The sequence below is a fragment of the Arachis ipaensis genome, chromosome B04 (genome assembly GCF_000816755.2).
Source record: "Arachis ipaensis cultivar K30076 chromosome B04, Araip1.1, whole genome shotgun sequence".
In the NCBI taxonomy this organism is placed as follows: Eukaryota; Viridiplantae; Streptophyta; class Magnoliopsida; order Fabales; family Fabaceae; genus Arachis; species Arachis ipaensis.
Window position 1 is genome coordinate 4,087,358 of NC_029788.2, and position 10,509 is coordinate 4,097,866.

The 10,509-nt window shown below is 32.8% G+C and overlaps 1 protein-coding gene and 1 long non-coding RNA gene across 3 annotated transcripts; one reads left to right on the forward strand and one right to left on the reverse strand.

The window, feature by feature from the left end:
* Positions 4,245-6,587, forward strand: LOC107638487 (transcription factor TCP8). 2 transcript variants are annotated; one of them, XM_016341788.2, is made up of 2 exons: positions 4,245-6,195; positions 6,302-6,557. In XM_016341788.2, the coding sequence occupies exon 1, from the start codon at positions 4,698-4,700 to the stop codon at positions 6,183-6,185; it is 1,488 nt and encodes a 495-aa protein (XP_016197274.1). In that variant the 5' UTR covers positions 4,245-4,697; the 3' UTR covers positions 6,186-6,195; positions 6,302-6,557. The 2 variants fall into 2 exon arrangements, with proteins under 2 accessions (XP_016197274.1, XP_016197271.1); XM_016341785.2 differs by having other exon boundaries at positions 4,247-6,202; positions 6,293-6,587.
* On the reverse strand, positions 6,417-9,041 carry LOC110270852. Its single transcript, XR_002360522.1, has 2 exons — positions 8,615-9,041; positions 6,417-8,185 (listed from the first exon to the last, which is right to left on the reverse strand). It is a non-coding gene; the product is annotated as an uncharacterized LOC110270852 (long non-coding RNA).

Consider the following 10,509-nt stretch of genomic DNA (forward strand, 5'->3'; position numbering starts at 1 on the left):
GCTATTTGCTATTTTACTTTTTTTTTTTTTTTAGCAAAGATAGGAGACTCGAACCCGCAACCTCTTAATTGAGTATGGGGAGACTATGCCATTTGAGCTATAACTCATTGGCAGTTAGCTATTTTACTTGGTTGTAGAATTTTTCTATTTTTAATGTGTATTCAATTCTAGTAACAAATTTTAGTCATTAATTTCAGTTATAGAACCATGTTAGAGGCTATTAGAATTTATTATTTTTTGCCATTACTTAAATTATTAATTTAATTTTTTTAATTTAATTTATTTAGTCTAATATTTTAATAATATATTTTATTTTATACTTTAAACATCAATAATTAAATAATAATAAAAAATAATAAATTTTAATAGTCTTATCATATTTTTCATAGTAATATCTAACACAATTCATATTTTAGTTATATCCCATGTGTATACATTTGGTTTTGCATTTTCTTTTATATTCTTTACAAGAATCCATGTGGAGAGGAAGAGCTAGGCATCTATGTTTGGCAAAATAAGGGTTAATTAGGGTAAAGATGAGACTCCAAAGAAAGCAAGTGGGAACAGAAATAAATAAAGATTGGCACTGAAATACTATTGGATAAGCCATACACACATTAAACCTACTAGCATAGGCATAGAGATAGAGTAGTAGGAGTAGTATATTTTAGCTGCGGGTCACACTTTTCTTAAATAACACACAGATACCACACTGCTTCTATTTTAATGACCCTTTTCAAATACCATTCTAAGTGGGACTCATTTTTCTTTTATTTTTTTTTTTTATTTTTTTCTGACAATCCTGTGACACCATCATTTTGGAATGTGATGTAATATATAAATAATTAATACAATCAAAACTTTTTATTACTAGGGGAAACAATAATACATCATTTTTTAATTAGTTGGAACTTGTTTTCTATTGTAGCAACTAGAAACAGATTAAGAGACAGGATTTTTTGTTTTTTTCCAAAATAAAAAAGGAAAATGAAAATGGGAAAGTCTCTTTCAAGAATCCTTCCCTTATTTATTATGAGGAAGAACCAAACAAAGAGGGGATGAGACATGCATAGTAATTTTTACTGTGCCTGTCCTTATTACTTGGCAGGCACTACAGTAAAATTCATACTGACCAGTATAATCTACCAAATATAATAATAGTAAGAGAAATATGAAAAGTCTTTTTTCTTTTAAATGAAATTTTTACATTTTTAAAAAGTTATATTATTAAATTTATAAAGTTTGACAGAAAGATGAAACATGTCCATCATATCAATATAAAACGTGAGCTATGAATATACATTTTTTAATTTAGATGTGTTTGGGAAAATGGTGTAAAATATAGTTATGGAGTGTATAGGTGCTTTACCTAATTGTGGTGTCAGGAATAAAAATCGAACCGTCCAATTTTTGGAAACACAAATCGTCCAATTTTGTTAACGTTTTAAACACAAATCGAAGGGTCCGATTACCTTTGCCAAAATTTAAATTTTCTCTTCTACATTAATCGAACAGTCCGATTAATAAGCTTAATTTTTTTTATAAAAAAATCGAATGATCCGAATTTTTTATCTCTTGTTTTAAAAAAAAAAAACTGTCCTATATCCATATCTAGTACCTACATTCTCTACAACAACGCATAACACACACATACTTCTCATATAAAAAAAATGAGCCATGTCGCTATAGTTATTTAGAAGCTTAACTAATACATTTTCTAGCTTCAAAAACTTATAAATTCATTATAAAGAAATTCCAAAACCTTATTTATTTTATTAGTCTAATAGTAAGTCATGAGGAGATTTATTATTACGAAATATAGAATGTAAATTCTATTTAAACAAAATTTATATTAAGTAACTAAATTGTTTAAATAAATATTAAAAATTTAAACCAACCAAATATAACTTAAATGACATAATATCTCTATCTTTATTTAAAAATTTTGGATTCGAATCTCACTTTTAACTTAAAAAAAAGTTAAAAATTTAAATATGATATGTATATACAACAAATCTTTAGATGCCAATGTCACTTTCTGTTTTAGTTTTTGGTGAATATATGTGTATTAGTTACAGGTTGAATTACTTTTATGACCCTTCATCAGCATAGTGGAACAGTAATTATTGGTTCATTAGTTTATGTGTTTTTATAATCGTGATCTACATGATAATGGCGATTGATTTGTGGAATTTAATATTGTTAACAGGTTAGAGATAAAGATGAAGGTTGGGTTTGTGTGGTTAGTACTTAATTAGTATGTTTAATTATATCTGATGAATGATGATTATCTGTTCAAACTGAAACAATATAATAAAGCAAGTGGGTCCAGATTGGATCTCTTGGCTGGTTTCAATTTTCTTTTGTTTCCTGAGTTGGCTGATCAGACTTTTTTTTTATAAAAATAATATATAAATCAGGGAAAAGTATATGGAACCAACTAATAATCAGCCAAGAATAGAACAACATAATTAATTATAATTAGTTTTATTAATTTATAATTTAATTTATTTGTTAAATTATTGTTGACCACGTTCAAAACATGAGGGAAGATACGATAGTGTTAGAAGAGAATCACGGAACAGATGCTTTGATCATTCATTAGTTGGTTCCATATAATTAATTATGTTTTATTAATGCGTAACACATAAAACATAGAAATCATATCTAAAACCATCCAATTTACAAGAAAAAGAAACATCTGTGTATCTATCAGTAGCAACATCCGGTTAAAGTCACCAATGTCTCTGGTTTACCAGTTGGCTGATTCTTGGCTTATATAGAGTTGTTCCCTAGCATTGTTGATAAATCAGTCCTGTTAAATAATTAACGAGATCTAACTAATAATAATAAGTCAATAAATATTTTTAAATTATATTTTATATTAATTAATTATTATTAAATAATAATTATTTAAATTTTATTTTAAAAAATTATAAAATTAATGATTATTAATTATAATTATTTAAAATTAATTAATTAAAAATTATTTACTTATAATTTTTTATATAAATATATTTAATATAGATGAATATAATAATATAATAGATACATATCTACTCTTCCAGGTATGGTCAACATTAATATATAGTGATGATGACAGACAAAATTGTACACTAATGCAACCAAGAAATGCAGAGGGTGCAGATCTTCAATATTCTGCACCATATAACTCGTGCAAAGACTGAAAAATGAAATTCAACCTTTCCTAACATTAATAAAAAAAAATCAATTAAGGAAGAAATAAATATTTGTTTACATACACACACCTTAGTTTTAGTCAGCAAAAAGGCCTTGTTCACATTTTTGTTTTCTTCTCTTTTTAGCAGAGTTGAATTATAAATATATAAATATATTTATGTATATTATATTGATGAGAATTAGCTAGGTGTTGAAATATAAAGGAATGCTTAACATCAATATATATATTTACGTTCCTCAAATCTATGAACATCTAAATGAGATGTATGGATGGATTTCTTGGAATTTTTAATATATACTCTGAATCCAAAGTCCGAACATTCGGATGAGTCAATGGCGGTCTTAACATGCATGCAGCACGTGATTTTCACGTTGCTTTAAAATGAATCTGAATAAGTGTAGGAAAAAAAAACATTACCACGTAATATTTGAAAATGTAATACTTTATTAGAAGTTTTAAAAATAATAAAATATGTATTTTTTTATTAGTTTTAATTATAATCTATCTATTCTTATCTATAGATTTTAGGTTCAAATCTCATTCTTAATTAAAAAAAAATACTAAAATTTAATCTTTTAAAGGACGGATTTGATAATTTATTAAATTCGAATCGATGCCAAGTTGACTAAAATCGTGTTATAGTTGATCTTCTCTGATTGCTATATATTTTTGTTAAACCGTATCAAATTGAATTGGTTAAGTGAATTAAACTACCTGTGCCTTCCTTTATCGAGAATATGTATCTTGAGTAGCAGAAATTTTCTTCCATTTATTTTTAATTATGATACATAAACCAAAACTTTGCTTAAAAAAAAAAACATATAAATAGCACTTAAACCAGGAAAAATGGATAATCTTCAATGAAAAAAAAAATACTTGAGAGAATAAAGTATAATCTTTTACTTTTAATTTTTTAAGTAGGATCAAAATTAAATAAAAAAAATAATAAAAAATTAGATTAAACACTGGACAGTATTCAATTTTTTTTTTAGTGGAAAGGATCCACTCCCGTTAAACCAGCTCGTCTGGCACTGAATGCTGATGATAATAAGAGCGTTTGAATTAGTTAGTGGGAGTGGTTGGTGCAAAAATTGACGGTCTCCTTTTGTTTAGACAGCAATTTGTTTGGTTGAAATAGAAAAGCGAGGGAAGAGGGCTTTGTACATGCATAGCAAACTTTAGTAGGTGATGCAGTCGAATATGCAACCACTAGCTGGTTGAATAAAATATATGGAAGGGTAGTTTTGTCATTTGATGGAAAAATGAGGTGTGGTGGTGTATTAGATGCCTTTTGTGTTGTGGTGTGTGAAGAAGAAGAATTAAACTTTTACGAGACCCCACGAGTGGCCTTGTTTTCCCTTTTTTTACTTACTGCCCTTCCTCCTTAGTCCAAAGGTTGAAGATGGGTTGAGGGTGATGAATACGAAGATAGAATAATCAGAGAAGAGAAAAAAACAAAAGAGAGAGAGAGAAGAGAGAGAGAGGGGTAAATGAAATGGAAGTATCAGATTTGCAAAACAAGAAGAAGAAGCAGCAGAGCGGCAACAACAACAATAACAGCAGCCTTGTGGTCCCCTTTGATGGCGCCACCACCGCCACCGGAAGGCCCTTCATCATGGGGGGGTCCATCTCTTCTTCATCTTCGTCGTCTTCTTCTTCCTCCAATTCAACTTCTTCTTCCACCACCATCGACGCCAACCTGGCCATCGCCACCAGATCTGACGACAACCAGCTCCAGACTGCACCCAAGAGGTCCACCAAGGACAGGCATACGAAGGTCGACGGTCGAGGCCGCAGAATCCGAATGCCCGCCACATGCGCCGCTAGGGTTTTCCAGTTGACCAGAGAATTGGGACACAAGTCAGACGGAGAGACCATCGAGTGGCTTCTCCAGCAGGCTGAGCCTGCTATCATCGCCGCCACCGGCACCGGCACCATCCCCGCTAATTTCTCCACCCTCAACGTCTCTCTAAGAAGCAGCGGCTCCACGCTCTCCGCTCCGCCGTCCAAGTCCGCACCTCACACTTTCCACGCTGCAGCGTTGGCACTCGCTCACCACCATCCTTCTTACGAGGAAGCGTTTCACCCGCACACGGCGTTGCTAGGGTTTCACCCTCACCACGCGCAGCACCAGCACCTTATGACTGCTGACCAAATCGCAGAAGCGCTTCCCGGCGGCGCCGCCGACTCCAGCGAGAACTATATGAGGAAACGCTTCAGAGAAGACCTGTTCAAAGATGAGAGCAATCATCAGTCGGAGTCGCAGAACAATGAAAGTGGTGGTACAGGTGCAGTTGCTGCCGATGGTTCTTCGCCAAAGCCGTTCAAAACCAACCTACAAATGCAGCTGCAACAACAGCAACCTCAACCAGAAGGAGGAGGAGCGGGTGGTGGTGGTGGTTCTTCTGGACATGGACTTCTTCGCCAATCCAATTTGGTACCTGCCACTGCCATGTGGGCGGTAGCGCCGGCACCCGCCACCGCCGGTGCACCAGGCAGCACAATCTGGATGCTTCCAGTGACTGCTGGAGGTGCAGGTGGTGTAGCCACCGGTGCTGCAGCCTCGGAGGCGCAGATGTGGCCGTTTGCTCATCAGGGAGGTAGTGGCGGTGGCGGTGGCGGTGGTAACAACACGTTGCAAGGTCCACTACACTTGATGCCGAGGTTCAACCTTTCCCCCAGTGGCGGCGTTGAATTCCAGCAAGAGGGACGCGGTGGTCTTCAGTTGGGTTCGATGGTAATGCCGGCGGCGCAGCAACAGCAGCAGCCGCCGTCTCAGCATCTTGGATTGACGATGTCAGAATCCAACTTGGGAATGCTGGCTGCTTTGAATGCTTACACAAGAGCTGGTTTGAACATGAACATGAATATGAACATCAATTCTTCTTCTTCTCATCATCATCATCATCATCATCATCAGCCTCCTCCTCCTCCTCCTCAGGCTGCAGACAGCGGGGAAGATGGTCCTAACAGCTCCCAATGACTCCCCGGTCACTCTTAGTAATTACTAATCTCTGCATAAATTCATTCCCATCAATTTCATTGCAATACACAGTTTTATACTTATTATGCCTTTATAATTTTTTGTAGATTCTCAAAACTCATGATCCATGATGATGAGTTCTTTGAAAATTCTGCTGCTACTGCCTCCTCAGATGATACTGTGAACTTTTTAGTTAATTCTTCTCTTTATGTTGATTTGATTTCATACTACTTTCCTATTGCCATTTACACTTTGATTTTGGTCCAAAGGGACGAGTGTTTATGTATAGGAGGAACAAATTTCTCTTTGCTATTGCCTTGTATTTATTTTCACTTATGTATGAAAAATAGGATTAATTAAAACTCAAAAAAAGTATTTAAATGGAAAATTTTCAATAGCTAATACTCTATCTTCAGTTATTTTATTTCTTTCATCTTTTAATTTATCTCTATTTATTTCTCTACAATTATTTTAGTATAAGAGTGGATGATTGATTATAATATCCAACTAGCTAGCCAAATTATTGGGATCATTGCCAGGTAAGGAGTGAGAGAGAGACCAAAATTATTTATAATTTTATATACAATATGAATTTCATCCAAGAAGGCATTCATTTCCACCATTCTAGTTCTCTCTATATTATACTCTATTCTTTCTTTTTTCTTCTTAATAAAATTAAACATTGTTTCACAGCTAACGATTTAAGATGAGACATGATTTATCAGAAAGAAAGTATATATGTATGTACGCGATCCCAATAATTTTTTAAAATGAAACATTATTGAGCAACGATAGTCAATTATTACTTTATAATACCTATCATATTCATTGATTATGTGTATATTTAGCATGATAGCCTTCTTTGACATTGACAACACTATAGTGTATATAAATGGATTATTCTTGTGAGTTGAAATATCTCATGTGTTTGATGTTATATTGGCCATATATATTTTACACTTTTCTCCATACGTATATAATTAACAAAATAATAATAATGTTAATCGGAAGATAAGTCAAAAGGAATTTGAAAATAGGTAGGGAAGTATTGAATTGTGATGGGCAATAAAAGACAAAAAGAAAAGGAAGAAAATCAAAATGAGGTAGGGTTCATAACTAAAGGACGGTAACGTTGTGTATAAGCCAAGGCGGCAAGGATAATGACTTTGGTGTTTGACTTGAACAGTCAATTTCATATCACTCTCCCTTTTCATTGCCCAATCATTCTTGTTATTTTTTTTTTAACCATTTAACCTTATTTGCTATATTTATATATATAGGGAACATTATTGATGCTTTGGATTCCCAATTGTTTTATACTGCCAAAGCAGTTTCCACTAGCTGGATTTGAATTTCAAGTGTAATGATATGTACATTTAAAAGTGCACGCCGCTGGTATAACAATTCTATATAAGGTTTATCTTTTTCGCAATTTTCTCCTAAGAGTTGGAAACAAGTTCATTTGAGCTAAACAAGTAGTGAACAGGGATATTTATTTTGTTGCTTGTAAAAATCTATACTATAAACGGATTCTGTACAAATTAAATTGGATCTTCAATTTGAGGTATAGTCATCTCACAATTGGAGCTATATACCTGCATTTGTTTTATTTGTTTTAGCTTAGTAACATTTTAGCAGAGGTATGAAGAGTCATGGACCACAACTATAATTGGAACTTGGAAGCCAGTTCATGTCCACAGTAAAATATTTATTTCTAACACCAATCAAACAAGATATTTTGGTCATATACTAATAATATGTGGATATCATATAATTAATCCACCATAGGATACCCTATAGTTTCTGGTTTATTATTAGCTGACAAAACTAAACTTTCACCCACTTTACAAGAAAAATTACATCTTAATTAAAATAATGGGAAGAAGAAAAGCATATTCACACACTGGGTTCCCCTTTTATCCCTTGCCATTGTTTGGATCGGAGATTAATTAGCTTTCGTCGCACCAAATAAACCGCAAATCCCGCGATGAAAAGCTAAGCTAAAAAATTTTGATATAGAAGCAAAATTAGTGATATATTTTAACATGATAATTTTTGGTGTTTAAAAAGTTGAAAAAAATTTAGATCCCTCCGATTTGTGTTAAAAATTAAAAAAACTCAGAGTACACAAATCAGACCATGCGAGTTGTTTGATTTTAAAATTTTGTTTAAGAAATCGCATGATCCGACTTGTGGTTGAGCAAATATAAATTTTGGAAATTAGAAAACGGACCTCCGAATTGTTTGTTGTTGTCAATTTTTTTATGAAAAACGCAATTCGAACTGTCTGTTTACTGATGGAGAACTCGCATGGTCGGAATTCTATTCCACTAATACCACATGACTGTGAAGCACCAGTATTCCCCATATTCGAGTCTAACACCACTTTTGCTTCCTTATTCAAATTAAAAAGTGGAAAAGCTAATTACCTTAAATTTAATTTGTATAGTTTAGAAGAGAGCGTGATGATCAGGGTTGTTGATCTGGTAAATAAAACGGACGGTGAGGATGAGTGGTGAACAGTGATGCATGATGTAGATGAACTACAAGTAGCAATAACCGCAAGCTTGGGACCACTTCACTTTCACTGAATGAGTGAGTGAATAAAGCACCACGCGCTTCACGTGCTCCAATCACAAGGCTGCCAGGTGAGAGTGTGAGTTCACGAGGGTGCCGCGCGTGGGCATAGAACTTTAGGGGACAATGATTCTCTTCTTCCCGCTTCAGATCTCTGTCTCTCTTTAACTGTTTGCCTCCTTTTCTCACAATTAGGATAAACTCTCTCAACTAGCTTCAATTCTTTTGCCAACACGTATTGCAAAGCAAAACAATTTAAACACCAACTTTAACTTCAGTTAACTTTATTTTACTATTTAATTATAGAGTTTAATTTCGTTTAGTATTGTTTAAATCCTCAAACAATGGTATTTAGTATCTTTTTTAAGAAAATGGATCTTCTCTATTTTTTTTTATTGGAGAGAATAAAGTGTAATTTCTCACATTTAATTTTATAAGTGGGACTAGAAATTAATAAAAGAGAACAATGAATGGTGAGATCAAACACTGGATACTATCCAGTTTTTTTTCTACTGGAGAGGATCCACTCCCCTTTTTTAATGCCAAAATATGTATGACGTAGTCTTAATAAGTAAAACAAGACCAGATTTGAGCCACATCATTAACAGCATCGAACTTCGATAATAAAAAATATACTAGAGACTATATTAGTATATTTTTTTGAATTTGGAGACCAAATTATTGAAACTCACCAATTTTAAAGACTAAAGTAAAATTAACTTGCACGTAATCGTATATTCGTTTTTTTATATGACCATTCACGTAGAGTATAAAAAATAATTACGTAGATACACGTGTAAAATTAATTTCTACTACAAATGCATCAAATTAAAATTCTTAATTATAATAAATTTTTTTATTGTTAACATTCCTATAATGTTATTAAACATAACAAAAATAAGAGAATTTAATTTGTAGAAACATGGATACCTAATTATCAATAGTGAAGTGGGTGCTCTCCGCCGTGGCCGGTGGTAATAGTGACTGCAGAAGCTACCATCCAAGGCCAAACAAAGCCGGTGTGAGCACTGGGCAACACAAGAACCTTGCCAGACACACACAACAGAAAGTTACATATAAATGCGAGAAAATATTGGTTGAGTTAGTAAAAGGTTCAATGGGCATGAAGGTACCTCCTGATTTCTCTGAATTAGTTAAGACGGAATCAACCTAAAACTTTTTCAAAGAAAAAAAAAATAATAAAAGAGAGTAAAAAAAAAAAGATAAAGTTACGTACAAAATAATTACCATTCCATTCAATAAGTTCGTTTTCATCATGATGTCTTGTCGTTTTATTAAACTATTCCTTTTATCATTGTATTCAAACACATAGCATGAACAAATTCTGATTAGTACAGGAAACAGATTTAGACTTTGGAGAGAATAGTAAGAAATTTCCTATACTTTATCAAAGCACGAAGGAATCTCTTAATTCTAGGCTATATTTTAAGGCAAAAAGGTAAACTTACGTGCTTATTTTACGTGTAGTTACTGCATAGACTGTAGGCTTTAGAAGTAAAATAATGAGCCTATCTATAATTCGATGGTTAATAATTTAAAGTGAGTAGTCATAATCTTTGGGTATATTTTATTACTAGAGTTTTTGTTCGATATAATATTTCGAGAATGTAATTTTTAGGAATATAAATTTTTTAAAAATATGTCGATTTTGTTCTAACATTATAAATTATAATACAAAAAATTTATAGAATTAAATTATTTTTATAAAAAGGTCGTAAGAGACAAA

What these genes read in the sequence shown, in the direction of transcription:
- LOC107638487 (XM_016341788.2), top strand. Translation starts at nt 4,698, where the DNA reads ATGGAAGTATCAGATTTGCAAAACAAGAAGAAGAAGCAGCAGAGCGGC.